This window comes from Ochlerotatus camptorhynchus, unplaced genomic scaffold, assembly GCF_037179485.1.
Source record: "Ochlerotatus camptorhynchus isolate MF236.1 unplaced genomic scaffold, CSIRO-AGI_Acam_v1.1 ptg000077l, whole genome shotgun sequence".
Lineage (NCBI taxonomy): Eukaryota > Metazoa > Arthropoda > Insecta > Diptera > Culicidae > Ochlerotatus > Ochlerotatus camptorhynchus.
In genome coordinates this window covers 3,341,355-3,360,160 of record NW_027040567.1, presented here as the reverse complement: position 1 = coordinate 3,360,160, position 18,806 = coordinate 3,341,355, and the positions used below count along the sequence as shown (strand labels likewise).

The window sequence follows — 18,806 nt, the reverse complement described above, 5'->3', positions numbered from 1 at the left end:
GCCCAATCTGAGTAAGTCTACTTATCGGATTGAAAACTATTCAGAACAAATTTGACTCCGGCTAGGCATCTTGATGTCATTTGTGACAACTGCCAAACTGCTCATAAAGCCTAGTTCAAAGCGAAGTGAAAAATTTGTCAATTGCGTTTTTCACGCTGGTGAAAAATTTAGTATTTTGTATGAGGTTTTCGCTTCGCTTCGATCTCTATACAGGCCTTAAAGACGATAATGAATAAAAACTGAAAATGTTCATGCATTTCCAAATGGTTTCCTAACATTCCCATATATTCGAAAGTGACTGGCCCTCTGGATGTGGATTATGTCAAAAACAACAAAACAATTGAGTACATGGGACTTTACTTACTTTTGACTTCCCACATAGTACCTACACGGATAGAAATCTTCTTATACCTTTTGGCAAATTTCCATTGCTGATTATTCATAAAATGTATAAGTCAACTAATAAGCAGACGCCTTGCAAAAAGTTAATAAAGATCATGTGTTAAATGAAATGTATAAGTGGTCACACATACCTTTTATGCATTCTAATAGGACCTATGTGGTTTGTCTTATGGAATGTATAAGGCTGATGCTTTGGCAAAAATGTATAAGTGAAACACATGAATTAAATAATTGATTTTCGTTTCGTGTAGTTGGATGAAATAAACTTTTTTTCCTTGATTTGTTTTCCGTACTGAATACCAATGCTACCGACACCCGAAAAGCAGCTTCCACACCCACCCTTCGTGATCAAAGATTTTGAACCTCAGAAAATCCCGGCGGCGCTTGAGATATAAACTTAATTTTGACTATTTTTTTCTTACCGTGTGGTTAAATTTTACTCAACAGTGAGTTGTTTTTGATTGCCTTGTTATGCTCAATTTACAGTGTACTAGTCACCTTTCGCGTCACTAGAGCCGCTAGTGTCGGGAAAAATCGTGTCTTGGGGATAATGGAAGAGTGAACCATATTGTTAATTTATAATATTTGGTATGATTGTACTTGCCACACAATTATACTAATGCAAAAATGATACAGGCATCGAAAGCTCTCAATTAAGCTGGGTTTAGATAGGGCAAGTCAATTGATCAAGTCAGTTGAATTCAACTGATTTCAACGCGAATTGAACGTGTAAACCATGCCATTCAACTGACTTGATCAACTCACTTGAATTGAAAAAAGTTGAACCAGGCTCAACTTTTCAAGCCAATTGAATTCAACTGAGTTGATCATTTGACTTGCCATATCTAAACCCAGCTTTAATAACTGTAGAAGTGCATCTAGAACACTAAGTTGAGAGCACGCAATAAGCTAATGTGCCGCTTGAAATGCGAGGAAGAAGAAAGAACAACCAAACAAAAACTATACCTGCTCGAATACATCTATGGCGGTGGCTGCTACACCAACCGTTCCATCGTCCAACATATTATGTTGGAGGACCGTCTTGGCAAAACCTCAATTAGTTCAACAAATTATTTGTACTCTACTTGTACTTTCCTCATCGGGATCCATATTCAGTTTCCCCATCGCGATCCGTATTCGGTTTCCCCATCGGGATCCGTATTCGGTTTCCCCTCGGAGGATCCGTATTCGGTTTTCTTTATCGGGATTCGTATTCGGTATCCCCATCGGGATCCATATTCGGTTTTCCCATTGGGATCCGTATTCGGTTTCCCCATTAGAATCCGTATTTGGTTTTCCCATCGGGATTCGTATTCGGTTTTCCATCGGGGTCCTTTTACGGAATCCGTTTACGGAACCCGTCATGGGGATCCGTCTATGGAATCCATCATCGGGTTCGGAGACGAGCCAGCCAACGGCTGAAAGTCTCCTTAATAAAGATATAAAAAAAAAAAAAAATCCGTCATCGGATTTCCATCGGGGTCCACTTCCACTTTATTTTTGCTTTTAGTAAACACATTCACTAACCTGCAGAGATCCGGCTTCAAACTCCCCGTCGGGATCCAGCTTTGGACTCCCTTCCAGGATTCGGCTTCGGACTGGTGCACTTTCCTAAAAAACATAATTACATTACATTACATTAATTCGAATTAACTTACCTGAAAAACATCGAATTGCCACCAAAACTCGCGACGGACACATTATCAGCACTTTCCCGGGCTAATTCGTCAAAAAATCAAACTTTTCCCACTGCGAAAAAAAAAACTGTACACGGCCAATGAGATCAACGCAAATTTGAGTACAGTGTACTCAATATCGAAAAAAGTGCAGGATGAGTAAATTTGCCGCATGTTTTCCTGTGGAAAACCTCAAAAATCTGCCCTAAAATTAGAAAAATTGACGAAAATCCAGAGAATCCAATCTTTACTGTTCTCATATTCGGAAAAATTTTCCTGGAAAAACCTGGAAAACATGAGGGAAATTAACTCAAAACTGAGTTCCTGCACTTTTTGCGATTTATGAGTGAACTAAACTCAAATTTGGGTCGTTCTCATTTGCCGTGTAGTGCTGACTCAGGACAAAACCGAGGGGGGCGACACATCTAAATCTCAAGTCTAGATGCTCAACAAATCTCACACTAGCGAATCAATCTTCAAAAAATCTTCTTTCATTTCTCGCATCTACTTGCATCGCGCATCATCTTTTTGCAGGAAATCTTCAGAATCGTCATCAATCTTCTTTCTATCTACTCAGCGTGCGTGCCGCTAGCCACAGCTAAACACAATCTTTTCTGCATCGTAGATAGAACCGTCCCCCTTGAACAAAACAAACTTTGCATGCGGTGAGGGACCGAGGGACAATAATTTACATCGTGATGAACTTTGATTCTAATGTAACGTTTGGTTCTGTTGTCATTGGATGTATTCTGATGTTTTATGCGCGCAACAAATTACATCGTGTCAAATTTTACATCGTCAAGACGTTTGATTCTGATGTAACGTTTGAGGCTAATGTATTTTTATTAAAGAGCATGAATTTACAAAGAGACGACATGTCAGACGACATGTCAAACTTGGAACAATCGATTGTCTGTCAAAGTCATAGGAAAAGTCATTCCAATCGAGCAGAAGACCTGTCAAATGGATAAGATGTCACCTCTTTATAAATTCAGGCTCTTTAATTTTTATGCGAGGGGCAATTAACTGCTCTCGAGAATGAATCGAAAATACGTTAATGAAAAAAATACACAAAAATTCATCATTACTCGTCATTATTCAAAAAAATGCAAAAAAATACAAAATTCGGAAAAAAATACAAAAATATTCGACGAATAATAAAAATACACGATAATTCGTCATTTGCACGAAAAAATCTAAAATATGTAGAATCAAAATGCTGAATTCGAACAAAATGCGTAAATTTATTATTTTGTGTTTTAATCCTAGCTTGAATCACAAAACAATGCATTAATGAGTAGAATTTCGCCCATTTTTAAGAAAAGTGCCTTAAATCATTTATTAAATAAAAAAAAACATTTTGAGTAGTTGTGAGCCACAAATAAGTAACAATAATTCATTAATACGTAATGTAACAGATGTAGCGTAATGTAACAGATGCTTATTAATGCGTAATGAGCGAGGTAAGCGCCTGTTCATAATCTACGTAGACAATTATTCGCGGCCCATACAAATTTTAAAAATTTTGTCTGGACATTTGTCTACGCAGGTTTATAAGGAGGGGGGCGAGGAAACCCAAAAAACTGTCTACGTAGTTAATGAGTTAAGCCTCTTTTCTTTAAAATGGGTGAAATTCTACTCATCAGTGGGTATTTTAAAGTTCACGTGTGTTGTGCATTTGTCAAACAAAACGTCAACATTGTGAGTTTGATCCGTTTGATCCTCGGTTCGAGTGGTAAACATAAACACTGAAATGACAGAATACACTTATATCTGATTTTCAATACATTAATGCATAAAAATACACTTTTATTTTTCTAATACACAAAAAAATACATATATTCAAAAAATACAAAAAAATACATTATTACACAAAATACACGTTTATTCGATAAAAAAATACTTCAATACGTTCATCAATACGTTGGCCTGAATCGAAAATACACAAGTGAATCGCCCCTCGTTTTTATGTACTTGTACGTCACACTGAAGTCTGAATACATTAAGGGTACAGCAATACACGTTAAAATTTAATGTATTGATTTTTTTTTTCCTTTGGTTTGTTTTTTCCGTTGATCTTGTTTTCCGTGCTGAGCACCAATGTTACCGACGTGCCAGGAAGGCAGCTCCCACATCTGGACCCTACCTATCGACCCATCAACTCATGAACCGGGGACCAACGGCTTTACTTCCCATCCGAAGGAAGGCGTGATCAGAGATTTTTTGCCTCAGAACATCCCGGCGGCGCCGACTGGGATTCATGTATTGAAAATGTCTGCTGATTTACAATTTACATTACAATTTCTATTCGGGATGGTGTGTTATAATGCAATTCTTCTTTACCCAACTATTGTGTTGCTCCTCTCGTCATGACCAACGTGGTCATCTCAGAGAGATAGCAGTAGGATGGTTGTTCCGTGCTGTACCATCATCAGCAGAATCTCGGTGGTGTATCGCAGAAAACGGGCCATTACACGATCGCAGTTTAATCTAACGGCAGGTTGTTGAGTGATGGGAACGGGATCGCTTAGACGAGTATTGGAGGGCGGCGGTGTACGTATAATTTGCCGGATCTGGAGTATTTGGTCAGACGGATCGAGTTTTTCTACCACATCAAGCCGGTTGTTTGTTGTTGTTTTGCTTGACAGCAGCTTTTCGGCTTCGCATCTTCATATGTTGCTGTCATGTAAAAAGTGAGAATGCAAATGAGAAGGATCTTGCTCACTGAGCTGTGTGAGTTACTCGATGTGCCTCAAAAGCTACTCTAAAATTGCTCATGATGAGGACCTGTTTTACCCCTTGGCTTATATGGTTAATATAATGGGGTTTCATCCAGCCTGTTGATGTAAAACAACAATAAACAATCTTGATTGTTTCATTGTTTGAATTTTATTAACTTTTGATTCTATTTAATATTTTTTTATTAATTTTAATTCTTTTGTGATCATATTTGCATATTTTTAAGCATTCTTTTATTTAATGTTTTTTTGAGTGTACAGTGCTGAAATTCTGCCGTGCTCACCGCCAGGAGGCCGAACGCGAGGTTAGCCCTCGTCGTTATTTTTGTTTTCCCGATTCTCCTCTGTTTGACATTTGCAGCTGGATAAAATTTTTGACAGCAAAGCAGTTCGTCAATCGTGTTCGCCGAGAGAAAAAAAAAGAGTGAAAAATGACGACAGTGCTGTAATTTTTGTGTTTTATTCGTTGTAATTTAGCTTTTCGACGGCTAAATCGTGTATTTATTGGTTCTTCATATCGTGCATTTAGTGAAGGTAATGAATTGGGGGCTCTCAGTGTGTTTCAGTGTTGTTTAAGTGAGCTTTTAGCCGTCCCATAGGGTTTCGAGTCCAGCCTAATTGGTTGACTAAATTTGATCACTTAAATCTATTTAAGACATTTAAACTAGTGCTAGATCTGAAGAGTTAAGCTATTGGTCAGCAAGATAGTAAATTTTACGTCTTGAACGTATTCCGGCCGGAGGATTCCATAAAAAACCGAGCCCCAAAAGTGGTGACGTAAATTTTCTCCATTTGTCATTCGTTTTCCATTGCTCTTTCGCTTGCGGTGCTGGAAGTCAGAGATCGGGAACGTTAGGATAGGCGAGAGGGCGAGACGAATGATGGATGTAAATAAACACGACTTCAAGGTGTAATTTTAATTGGATCCTTGTTTTTATTCCAGGTGTGACCGTGAATTTTGATTCGGAGCGATAAGAAGCTTGTAGCGCAATGTCTTCGTCGGCAATTTTCATACTGGACGCCAAAGGGAAGGTGCTGATTTCCCGTAATTATCGTGGCCACATCGACATGGGTGTGGTTGATAAGTTCATGCCACTGTTGATGGAGAAGGAAGAGGAAGGTTTGATAACGCCTATCCTGCAGACACCGGAGTGCACGTTTGCCTACGTGAAGACTAACAATCTGTACTTAGTTTCGGTGACCCGGAGCAATGCCAACATCGCGCTGGTGTTTGTTTTCCTCCACAAAGTGGTTCAGGTGTTTACGGAGTATTTTAAAGAGCTTGAGGAGGAAAGTATTCGTGACAACTTTGTCGTCATCTACGAACTGTTGGATGAGCTGATTGATTTCGGCTATCCGCAAACAACAGATAGTAAGATCCTGCAGGAATACATTACCCAGGAGGGTCATAAGTTGGAGATACAGCCGCGTATTCCGATGGCCGTGACGAATGCCGTTTCGTGGCGTTCGGAGGGCATCAAGTATAGGAAGAACGAAGTGTTCCTGGATGTGATCGAAAGTGTTAACCTGCTGGCCAATGCCAACGGTAATGTCCTTCGCAGTGAAATTGTGGGAGCAATCAAGATGCGTGTCTATCTGTCCGGTATGCCGGAACTGCGGCTGGGCTTGAATGATAAGGTGCTGTTCGAGAGTACCGGTCGTGGCAAATCCAAATCCGTGGAACTGGAGGACGTCAAATTCCATCAGTGCGTGCGATTGTCCCGCTTCGAGAACGATCGCACCATTTCGTTCATTCCACCAGACGGCGAGTTTGAGCTGATGTCCTACCGGTTGAACACGCACGTGAAACCGCTGATCTGGATTGAATCGGTAATCGAACGGCACGCCCACAGCCGGGTCGAGTACATGATTAAGGCCAAGTCGCAATTCAAGCGCCGTTCGACGGCAAACAATGTGGAAATTGTCATTCCGGTGCCGGCCGATGCCGATTCACCCAAGTTCAAGACCACGATCGGAAGCGTCAAGTACGCACCGGAGCAGAATGCCATCACCTGGACGATCAAGTCGTTCCCGGTAAGTTTTTGGTTAATTTTTGTTGGATTTCTTGAATGAAAGGAACTAACTTTCGTCGGTTTCGTTGCAGGGTGGAAAGGAATATCTGATGCGAGCACACTTTGGACTTCCCAGTGTTGAATGTGAAGATTCGGAAGGCAAGCCGCCAATTCAAGTCAAGTTCGAGATCCCGTACTTTACGACGTCTGGAATTCAGGTGAGATGTTTATTTTGCCGTGAAGGTGTTTATCTAAATCCACATAACATATTTCGTGTCTCGTGTCTCGTGTCAACAGGTTCGCTATCTGAAGATCATCGAAAAGAGCGGCTACCAGGCTTTGCCTTGGGTGCGCTACATAACCCAGAACGGCGACTACCAGTTGAGAACAAACTAAGCAAATGCAGGGCATACATTCATACCCATAACCTACACCTACACATACACAAACACGTATATAAATATTCTTCGCTCTGGATGCCCACGAGGGATAGCATGTCTCATAACAAAAGACAAAAGGTCGTTGTAGAAATTTATTTTAGTGAATTTATAAGTGCAAAAATTGAATGCAAAACAAAATCAAGGATACTAACAGTTTATGGCAGCGCGCATGAACACAGTTTATGTTTTCCGGTTTAGCTTGTTTATTTTTTTTTTTAAATTCCATTATGTTTGACTAAACTAGTTGGATAAAAAGGAAAACGTGAAGGCCTCAGACATTTATGTAATAGTGCAAGTGAGAAATGGTTAACAAGCAAGCAAGGATGGAAGAAAAATATCATTCAATCGGATGAAGTATTATAAATCAAGAAAGTTCTACTTACCTTTATTTTATTGTGTTTAATTAATAACAGACATCGGTTCATATTTCACCAATGAAAGCAAGAAGGGATTGTCCTCATTACGTAGATCGAAAAAGAAAGCCTTACTTCCTGTGGTTTTGTTTAATCTGCTGTAAACAACTTCGTTGCAACAAAGTTTGATTTCGTATATGCGAAAATGTATGTCACACAATCGGATGATGCTAGAAAAAAAAAGTAGTAGGTATACAATACCTTGCACATCGGTAGGATGGGGAAAGCTTTTCAAACAACACACCCCGGAGCTGCAGTTGGTGCACAGAGCTTAAGCTAGTTCCTTTTTTGCATTGGTAACTTTTCCATCAAAGTTTGTTTTATCACTTCTGTGTGCACGACGAAGCTCAAAAGTTGCTGGTTGGTCGTGCTCCTTATTCCCATTCATGTGAGATTGAAAGAAGACGTGTGCGCCGATTTATATTTTGTTGGGAGGGAAAATGTTTGCCCGCAGGTTTTTTTTAACAGTTTCATAATGGATATTGCTTGATTTTCGTTAAAGGAACCCACCGAAATTTTCATTTAATCTCTAGATTTTTTACAACTTGCATAATTTTATTACAAATATTTAACCAATTTTCTCAACATTTTTGACGTAGGCCTACGTCTGTGATTGCTATATGGGGATACACTTTGTGAAAATCAAAAATGGAATATGTAACGAAATTGTGAAAGATTTTAAATGTTAATAACTCAGCTGCCCCTGGACCAATTTCAATAATTTTATCACTAATCGATCAGAAATATTTATAACAATGCTTCCGACTGCTTATTTTCAACAAGAATCCTATTGAAAAGGTGGTAAATGTCAAGCATTGACCAAAAGTGTCGAATTATCAAACATATTCACCAGATTACGTACATGAATACGCTGCTTCCTCAACACAGTCATCAGAGAATCGTTTCTACACGAAACATGTCGAAGTGGCATTCACCTCTGATCTTCGGGCGTGTGCGAATAGGGAGGATGCAATTGCGTAACATTTTGCACACTCATTGCCATATTCAGAACCACACGCCCCCAACGATCACACAAAGTCTAGATAAATATTTCAAAAGGTCCTATCTGCATTGATTGATTCTCTTCATCGACTTTCTCTTTCGTTAATAACTCCACTGCAAAACTTTGCCTGTTGCACTTGACGTTTTGGACGCTATTTATCGAAATATGTGGAAAAATAGCTCAAAATCTGTTTGTGGTTATCAAAAGAGAAAGTCTGTGCAAAGAATTGATCAAAGCTGTGAGGATTGTAAAGCAGTTCGATAGTGTAGTCATGGTAGTCAAGCTTCTTCAGGGATCACCTCTAGAAAAAAATGTGTTTAGTATTGAAAAATTAAACGAAGAAGAGTATTTGATTCTACCCCAGTCGCTACCATCAGATTCGTCGAGATCGTATATTTCGATTAATTTCTTATAAAATTTTCCCTTATCTAGCGCGAGTTGCTCCACTCATCGTAGGTAAGGTCTCCAAAACGTTGCATCGACTGATGAACACTGTCCCACCAAGTGAAGCTCGTAACTGTGGAGCTCTCAACCGCGCAGCACATCGAAGGGGATGAGAACGGTTTCGTCTCCGAACATGCCCCCACCAGCGCATTTGATAAATGCTGACCTTTTTTGTGATTCGCTTTTTACCAAGCAAACGATTCACGGATGCGTTAGCAACAGATCCATTTTCACTTTGGCACAAGTTCGCCATATTCTGCACCACTTGTTTCTCGTATCCCAGGATAGACGTTCGACTGTACTTCGTCAAAACAGCAACTTGAGTCCCGAAAATCATGGCAGGAGCTATAACAGACTCATAAATCACACGACCCAGCTGCCAGGATGGATTGTACTTTTTTAAGAAGTCCATCACGGCTCTTGAAACTCACACAGCATTCCTACAACGAGCCCTCACAGCGTTCTAGTTTAGCTGTAAGGTACACACCCAAGTACCGCATAGGCTCAGTGGTTTTATAATACCACCCACCAATCTGGATCTCAGTCAAAGCCTCCCCCTTTGATTCCCTAACTAAAATCTTACATTTGTCCTCATTTAGATTCAGGCCAACATATCCTAGGTATTCTTTGAGTTTAGAAAGAATAACCTCTAGGTCTTCCTTATTGTCCACGATAATAATGATGTCGTCGGCAAATGCAAGGATAAGAGGAAGTGTGATTCTACCTTCCTGGTTCAGTATACGGTTGGGAACTTCATCAGCAACAGATTCCAATACAGCTTCCATGATTAAGGGGGTATTCCCAATCTTTTGCCTTTTTTCGGCCTGTTTTTCAATTATTTTTTTTCAAGGAAAATGAATAGTAATGCGCCTAACTCTTTGGGATTCTTGTTTATTGAACATTAAAGTTTACAAATAAATTTTTTTCGACTTAAAAAAAGACATTATTGACGTCACAAAATGGCGGCAAACAGACCCCTGTTCGCCGCAAACGCCTGGACGGGCGAAGACTTTTCTCTGGAACGGCTTCATCTGAAACAGATTTCGTGATGAAATTATAATCTGCATAAGATTCTCTGGAGCTTCTCCCGTTGGCAGCAAAAAATCTTGCAAATTAACAAAATGGCGGCCATATGAAAAAACAGGCGATTTTTAGCCCGCTTTTTTGCAGCTTTAAGGTGCTTCAAACAATGTTAAATGTTAATATTTTTGGCTGAAAGTGCGAGAAGCTCCAAAGAATTTAATAAGGAACAAAATGCGCAAAGATTCAAGTCAATATCTCTTATAGTTTCTGAGAAAAATCTTCGCCCGATAAAAAAAATGTGGTTTCGAGAAAAACGCGTTTAAAGTTTTGACTTTAGGTAAAACCATTTGGGGGTTCTTACCATTAGTCAGCTATGCCTGGACACCGAATTCGCTGATCGGAAAACGGCTTGGGGGGATGAAAGTATATAGTCTAAAGTACAAAAAAACGTGATAAAAAAAAATTTGATTTTTTGAAAAAAAAGATCGGGAATACCCCCTTAAGTTGAAAATATATGGAGACAAAGGACAACCTTGTTTAATTCCTCTTCGACGAGCATGTGTTTTTGGAGTTTGGAGGCGATTTTCTCTGGTACATCGCTTAGAATTGCACAAGGCAATAGTTTGACACCAAAAACGAACCCTTCTGCAAACCGCCCTGCCCAAGAAGGAGAGGATTGGCGATAATTTGTCAGGTTTCATTCTGCAGTTGCTTTTGTTTTCTTCAAAGTTGTTTATATCAGAAACGTAGTATTGGCACACAGACAAACAGGCATAACACATTGAATATTTCTCACTGTAAAACATCGTTGCTAAAACATTACCGCCATCTGTTGAGTGCACTGTGGTGGATAGTACGCTGAATAGATGGCGGTAGTGTGTAAACGTCAAACGTAAGGGAATTGACTATGTGTGCCACAGGTGACGGTACTACCAACTAAGATACTTTCAAATTGACTGTTAAATGCTTGTTCGATTAACAACTTGCGAGTGTTATGTCCGCTTGTCTGTGATTGGCATATAATTGTAATTTTGAGGTTGATTTTGTAATTGTTTGATAGATAGTTTACCTGAATTGAAACAATGAGTTGTATAAACTCGACGAATCATACCTTGAATATAGTAGTATAGTTATTATAGTTACAGTATTGCATGATCTAACAACCACTGTCTGCAACTAGTGTTGGAGGGGCCGCAGGGTTGATTACGGGTCAAGGCTAACATAACTCTAACACTAAAATGATCCCAAAACTAACGCTCATGCATTGCATTTTTAATTATAAAGTAGTTTTGTTTTCCTACTTATTTATCCATTGTTTTTATACTTTTCTAATAGACTGCCTAAGTTTCTTTTTCTCTGTTTTCATTAACTGTTGGTATTGTAAATACATTATAGCCTGAACAATGCGTAAAGAGCAAATTGAAACATTGAACGTCGCGTGAAAGTGGAACTTAATGAAGGCCTAAGTACTTTTTCGTAGTTTTTAGTTTTCGGATTTGAAAGATCGTCGGTTACAGTGGCCTGCTTACTGAGTAGAAAAACGTGGTCCCAGGTCCTTACATATCAAAGAGATTTATGGTAAAATCGCTTGTGTATCGTGTATTTGCGAAACTCGTTGTTGTCGTTGGTTCTGGGTTTGAATGGATACAAAAATTTGAGCAACGGTATTATGTGATATGAGGGGCTCGGTGGCCTTAGAGCAACCGATTTTGCTTACTGAGCAGAACATCATGAGTCTAATCTCAGGCCCATCCACATTCAAGATTCGTCAATCGTTTTATTTGTTAATATGACTACATGGTAATAACAGCAACTCGGTGATTAAAAAGGTGCTCGTCTGCCTAGTGGCAAACGTTTTTGCTTACTGAGCAGAAGACCGTGGGTTTAGTCCCAAGCTCCTTCGCGTTATATGATCGTTAGGAAATCAATTCAACTTATCGTTTACCAAAACGAATCCTGCTGCAAACCCAACCCTCTTATCCAACATCCCAGTGATTTCTCGTGGAAGTGCAGAGGTGTTCTCGGCTTCCATCAAAGCGAGTGTCATGTCAACACAATCCTTCCCATTCCTTTCTTGACTTGTGTTCGGGCGCGGCCGGCGCTGGTATTGCTAGTCCCAAGCATCGTCTATTGGATCTGGCAATAACAGAGTAGCAACCGTGGGCGGTCAATCAAGCTCAAGCTCAAGCTCAAAAGAATTTATCAAAGCTGATAGAACCTTTTGAAATGTTTCTTGAGAAATGCTCTCCAGAGTTGTAATCTTGTAACCAAACTTGGAAGCAGGGGTTCAAGTGATTTTGATCGATTCTCTTCATCGCGTTTCTGTTTCGTTAATTACTCGACGGCAAATACATTTATTGATACGTTTGTTGTTCTGGGTGATAGAAGAGCATAGCAGAAATAGTGCGAAATAGGTTAGTGAAGCCATGGTCATCAAAAGAGGAAATCGATGAAGAGAATTGACTTTCACCCCTCTGCTTCTAAGCCCCTGAATTCAGTCATCGTCATAGCAATGAAAACTAGCATCGCACCGGTGTCGTTTCCGGCGTTTATTTTGCATTTTAAAAACCAGAAGCATCAACATTATGGAGAAAAATTATTCGATTAACTCTTTCAGGATCGAGACTGCTTCGAGACTCACTCAAAATTCGCCCTGTTTTTGAAAACAAACGCTCTGATGGCACCGAGGTTGCAATCCTTGGCAAAAGTTTCAGTGCCACCTGGTATAAAAATGGAAATCTGCTCTGCTGCTGCTCCCAGTACCGAAAAATGTCACACGTCATTGATTCGATTCCACTCCTCATATAGAAGTCAATTTCCTTGCGAATGGAGTCTGGCGTTCGCATTGTTACCCTTCGGTTGTTGTAACGTTGAACCATGCCTTCGTGGTAACTCAACACCCCATTATCGGTAGGGATCTTCCTCGGCGGCTCCTCGCCAACAAAATCTTCTTCATCAGATCCTTCAACTTGAGGATGGACCATGTGGATGATTATTTTCGTAGCAGCGTTGCGTTCATCAGCACTCTTGAAATGAACATCTTTAAATCGAGGATCCAGAAACATACCTGGTCCATACACACTTAGAAATTATCGCCGACTTTGGTAATTTTTACCGGTAAAATTTATGCAATTCAATTCAATTGCTTTTCAGCTACTTTGAAACTAAATCTCCACTAAAATGACAAGATTTGATCATTTAAACAAGGTTGAACATGTTTTCAAATTATTTTAAAATTCAATAGTCTTTAAAATGAAGGTCAAAATTTTTACCGAGCGTTCAGCTGTTCTGATTTCGGTAAAATTTACCGAACACGGAACCAAAACCTTAGTGTGTAAAGAGGCGAGGCTCGGTAGTTTTCAAATCTGGATTGGATTTCTCTTAACAAGGATGCTTGGAGGTTTCTTCCAACCGATGATACTGGTTTCATAGCAGTGATGCAATTGTTCAGGCAGTTTATGATAGGCAGCACCCGACTTATTGTCGCATAATCTTGACCGCTCAAATCTTCAGTTACTTCATTAAAGAGCTGTAGTAGCTTGACGACTTCATCCAGATATCTTTTTCCCTCCAATTTAACCATTTCTGAGGAGCGATCTTGGTCCGACATAATGATCTGTATGAAGTTGTACAGCTCTAGAAACCGTTTAACCATGATAAACTCCGAGTTCCATCTGGTAGGCACAAATGAAGTAATTTTCAGAGGTGTTCTTTTCGCATCATCTTCAATCTGTAGCTTGTGCAGTTTATCTGTTGCGATTGTTGATCTCCGAAAAAAGGCAACTATCTTCTTTACTTTATCTATCAGTTCTGATAGAGTGTTTGTAGTTTCAATGGATTTTTTCGCAACGAGATTGATTGCCTGGGCTACACAGCCAATATGTTTATCTTCAGAGAATCTATCCGCAACAGATTTTAATATATTAGACGCATGGTCTGTAACAATCATGCCCACGTGTACTTTGGGAATTGCCCAATGTTTAAGAACTTCTTCAAAGCAAGTTGGAATGTATGCACTATAAACGCCCAAGTCAATCGTTTGGAGACTTGTAGAAATTTGAGGGCTCAAAAGTGACAAGTTACCCCCAAATAGCTCCTAGTAGTATGGCTATCGGTCCAGATGTCGGCAGTTATGGTCAAGTCTTAATCTTGAATTTTGGTTTTGACACACTCGACCACTTTCGAATACTTGTCGTCAACTAGCTTTGCCATGAGCTTCCGGTTGGGAATTTTGTATTTAGGTGCCAGAATTTTCAATAAATTAACAAAGCCCTCGTCTTCCACAATCGAGAACGGTTGATAATCTTTCACAATCATGAATGCGATCGCTTCGTTAATTTCTCTGGTTTTCGGTCCATCATCTAGAATGTTAGAATCAATTTCCCATTATTAATAAAATAACATGAGCTTAATAATCGTGCTATAGTATATATTATTTGATAGCTGGTTTGTTACCGTTTGGGTACTTTGCCCTATGAAAAAAGCTCGAGCAGAGAGATAGCAGTGCTATAAAGAGCGAGCACTCAACCGAACGAGACAGCAATCCACTAGTATACTGCTGTTCGGTGCGCTAATGTCTGAGAACCATGATAGTTTATAATCAGTAATGATTGATCTAATGTTTGCTTAGAATTAATGATATTATTAGTCATATTGTTGCTAAAACTAAACAGTGAATGAATAGTAGAGCACTAATGGCTCATTCATATACATAAAACAGATAGGAATTAGGGAACTGAATTAAATGAACTCCTGTATGAACGGTCGAATTAAATACAGAAACATACCAACTGTTATACACCTACACTTAACATACAGAAAACAACACCCACCACCCGGATCATGGAGGAGAAGGGAAATTTGGAATGGGACTAATGGATCAAGAAGGAAAGGGACATTTTGGGAAAAGGGAAATATATGGTCTGCTACCGGTCCGAAGAATAGCACTAGTTCTTTTCCACGCCAACCTTTGAGAGAACAAGTTCACCAAGTTGAAGAACAAAGTGTAAAAAAATAGTGAACAGTCAAATACGGGTGGAAAAAACAAAGCTGCCTAATCTATTGAAACCGTAGAATCAGGACCCATTGAGTTTTACCTCAAAACCGGCTGTAAAGCCTGAGTCAGGCCACGGTCTGTGAAATCAGTCCGAGAACGCACTAGGCCAGGTAGTGCTCGATCGACCGGCTATACGTGCCAACGAGCCGACGTTCAACCTTGGTAGGAAACCTGGTACCGCGAGGAGTTCGCAGCTACAGAACCTCGTGCCATCCTGCACTGATACCACTGTCCGTGGCAATCGTGCCATTCATCGCACTCAACCAGCAGTCCCCTGCGTCCAGCGCAAGTGACGCCGACGCCGCCGACGTGCAGCAATATCAGCGATCATCCGATCGCACTCGTAGCCGCCCCGTCCGATTCCCCGCAGCAGAGATCCACGTGCCGGCCGGCCCTTACACACACACACACACACCCCCAGAATTTGTAAGTAGGTTTTAATTAATAAAAGTTAAAGAGAAGAAAGATTAGGTGACCGTGTTTGCATTTGCTGATCAGTGTCCTCTATTTGTCCGGAGCCGACCTTGAGAGCTCCGTCTCTCAAGCTCGAGCTAGTCGCCGCAAAAGAGGCTGGTGGATAGCCCACCCCGTCTGGTCCCCGTGGCTTTAGACCAGGGACCTGGGGCATTGTAGTCTTAGAGAGAGAGAGCACACGCATTGAGTAACAGGTTCTGCGTCATATATGTATATAGAGGTGGTATACTACCATTTCGAGCTCGAAAAAACGATCCAAACGATTAGACAAGAATATGTGTAAGACGGGCTTCAACGTAGAGTCGTGTTCTTCCTCTGTAGTACCATGAACAAGCAAATCATCCATTTACACGATCACCCCTTTTATCTCCCTGAACAACGGCGTATAATCAACAATCAATACGAAACTAACGATTTTAAATCTCTTGGAGACCAGTTTCATCCCTATCATGCATACCGAAAAACCTGGCATAGTGGGAAAAATGGTTGGTATCAGAAAATAATCTGTCAAACTACTACAACAAACCATACAATACGCAACACAACTTCTCGGATATTCTACGGAGTTCTTGGAAGATCTACGGTCCTTTCAGATATTTTTTACTGACTTTTTAAGTTCTACAAACTTCTCAAAAGTTCTACAGACTTCTAGGAAGTTCTACGGGCTATTTGGAAGCTCTACAAACTTCTTGGAACTTCTATGGACTTCTATATATATGACTCAGAACCAGTTATCTAGTTTTTGCGGAAGCTTTTGAACGGAGTTTGACTGAAAACCTCCATAGTATAATTCCAAATTCGCTTTACCCATAGTCAATATTTAAAAACGAGTGAATTTTTAACCTCAAACTGATTTTAAAACAAATAACATAAAATACATGTCCAAAGTTGCGTTTCTTTAAACGTTCGATCTATTGTGGATGCCGATGTGGATGGTTCTGCAGAAGCGAAGCTTGTACTGGGAGTAGGAGGTTGAGCCAAATCTTGTTCCTGATCCTGACACTTGGATGCATTTTGCAACCGTAGCGTTTTGTCCTTCTGCGGATACTTCTGGAGATGAACTTTCAAATTGGCGGTATTACGAACAATCAATACGAAACTATCGATTTGAAATTGCCTCACTACTTGACTAGCCTATTGGTCCCAAGCAAATCGATTAACGCACCCCATTCTAGTCGAAATTCTAGTACTACACTATGTTTGTTTTGATTCGCTATGAAAGTTTGACAGATAAGATGAGGGGTTCGTGGGTTTTCCTATGTTTCGAGGGGTGCATCGATTAGCTTGGGACCGAAGATAGTACCAGAGCTGAGCCAAAAAGTTAAGCTCATTTCTTCGGGACCTACTAGTCTTAGAGTTACCTCTATGGTATTACCGAGACGTGGAACTTCTGAACCGCATATTTTACACTTAGCGATAGTATCCGGACGTTTTCACAAAATAATTCCAAACTTCGGACATCTTCAACGATAATTATATAAATATGTAAATGACTTCCGATGACTATCTAAGCAAAAAAATACTATACATTAAAACGAGCACGAACAGAAATTAAAGCAGTCGCGAGTTCGTTTCGTCTGTAGACGAGGGAGTCGAAAAATGTTGAGATTAATGATTCATTGATTTATCCGATGTTTATGTCTACCATATTCATTTATGTATTTATCCGATTTAAATGGTAGAGTAATGTGTCAAAAACTCAATAGTCGGCTCTTTCACTGCTGCGTAATTGGCGTTGACGTTGACGGCATTAGCTTAGCCGGGAAACTCTCTTTGCACCAACTGTTTTTTATTGATGTGTGAATGAAAAAAGCATAAATCTTCCCTCCTTCACTTTCTGACAAAATCGCCAGCAAAAAGAGTAATGTCATCATCGCCAATATTTATAAACAGTGCTACCAGCAAACCGATATTAAATTCAGATTATCGTCGATATCGGATTTTGAAACATCGGTTATCATATCGATAATTTGGACCCAATATTTATCGATAATATCGGATTTATCGATATCGTCACAGCACTAGTTATAACATGTTATAACGGTTGTCAAAAAATTGCAACACAGAAACCACCATCAAGATAGCGCTATAACATGTTATAACCAACAATTAATACGAAACTAACGATTTTAAATTGGCTCACTGCTTGACTAGCCTATTGGTCCCAAGCAAATCGACTAACTTACCCCATTTTGTAAAAATTCCAGTACTACACTATGTTTGTTTTGATTCGCTATGAAAGTTTGACAGATAAAATGGGGGGTTAGTGGATTTTCGTATGTTTCGAAGGGTGAATCGATTAGCTTGGGACCGAAGATAGTACCAGAGCTGAGCCAAAAAGTTGAGCTCGTTTCTTCGGGACCTGCTGGTCTTAGAGTTACCTCTATGTTATAACTCTGTAGGCTGAACGTACTATCATAGTCATAGCGTTTGAACGTACTATGAACGTACTATAAAGGTAAAGATTTTTCCAGCTATTCGACTAAATATTTATCTAATTTTCAATTGGGTTGTTTAGGGTTATTGAGGTAAGTACATATTTGTTATCTGCATTAAAAATGGAACCGAAATCCAAAAATTTCATCAATTTTGGTACACTGGAACTATTTTAAATAAGTACGATTACATTAGAAAAAATCACCATCTTTGCGCCCCTTGGTGAGACTTTGTATGGAAGCGAGCTGTCAACGATCAAAATTTTTAATATTGATTTAAAAATCAAGAATAATGTCTACGGGATCGATAAAAATATCGTTGTGCTCCTCAAAAAACAAAGTTCTATCAGATGATGTATATAAATCGATATACATTTCGAAGTTAAATAACCCAATTATTCGATCGCGTAACCGACAACCCTTCTTATTTCTACTCGTTGGATTTTGCGCAGAAGAGAAACTAAATAAAAGTACTAATTTATCTGAACAGGCATAGAGAAGATCCATGATGTGAAACAGGATGTACAAATTCGCCGAAAAAAGTGTAAAGCGTCTTTCTGCTAAAGGCTAAGATTGAGAGAAGGAGTTTAACGAGGAAAACTAAAAAGGGGAGGAGCTTTAGCTGGGTGGACTGTGATATTCTGCGGCCTTCCAACCTGTCGCAGGCATCAGTTCAACCCCTGTCCAGCA

The 18,806-nt window shown here is 39.8% G+C and overlaps 2 protein-coding genes and 1 pseudogene across 2 annotated transcripts; 1 reads left to right on the top strand and 2 right to left on the bottom strand.

The window, feature by feature from the left end:
- The first annotated feature begins 5,213 nt into the window (after positions 1-5,213).
- Positions 5,214-7,715, top strand: AP-1mu (adaptor protein complex 1, mu subunit). The gene is made up of 4 exons (XM_065217379.1): positions 5,214-5,350; positions 5,760-6,850; positions 6,921-7,046; positions 7,126-7,715. Exons 2-4 carry the CDS (start codon positions 5,807-5,809, stop codon positions 7,222-7,224), a joined length of 1,269 nt encoding a protein of 422 aa, XP_065073451.1. The 5' UTR covers positions 5,214-5,350; positions 5,760-5,806; the 3' UTR covers positions 7,225-7,715.
- A 4,997-nt stretch (positions 7,716-12,712) lies between these two features.
- LOC135697595 (zinc finger BED domain-containing protein 4-like) lies at positions 12,713-13,855 on the bottom strand. Its single transcript, XM_065217378.1, has 2 exons — positions 13,478-13,855; positions 12,713-13,232 (listed from the first exon to the last, which is right to left on the bottom strand). The coding sequence occupies exons 1-2, from the start codon at positions 13,804-13,806 to the stop codon at positions 12,713-12,715; spliced, it is 849 nt and encodes a 282-aa protein (XP_065073450.1). The 5' UTR covers positions 13,807-13,855.
- A 361-nt stretch (positions 13,856-14,216) lies between these two features.
- LOC135697660 (E3 SUMO-protein ligase ZBED1-like) lies at positions 14,217-17,142 on the bottom strand (annotated as a pseudogene).
- Positions 17,143-18,806: the final 1,664 nt, after the last annotated feature.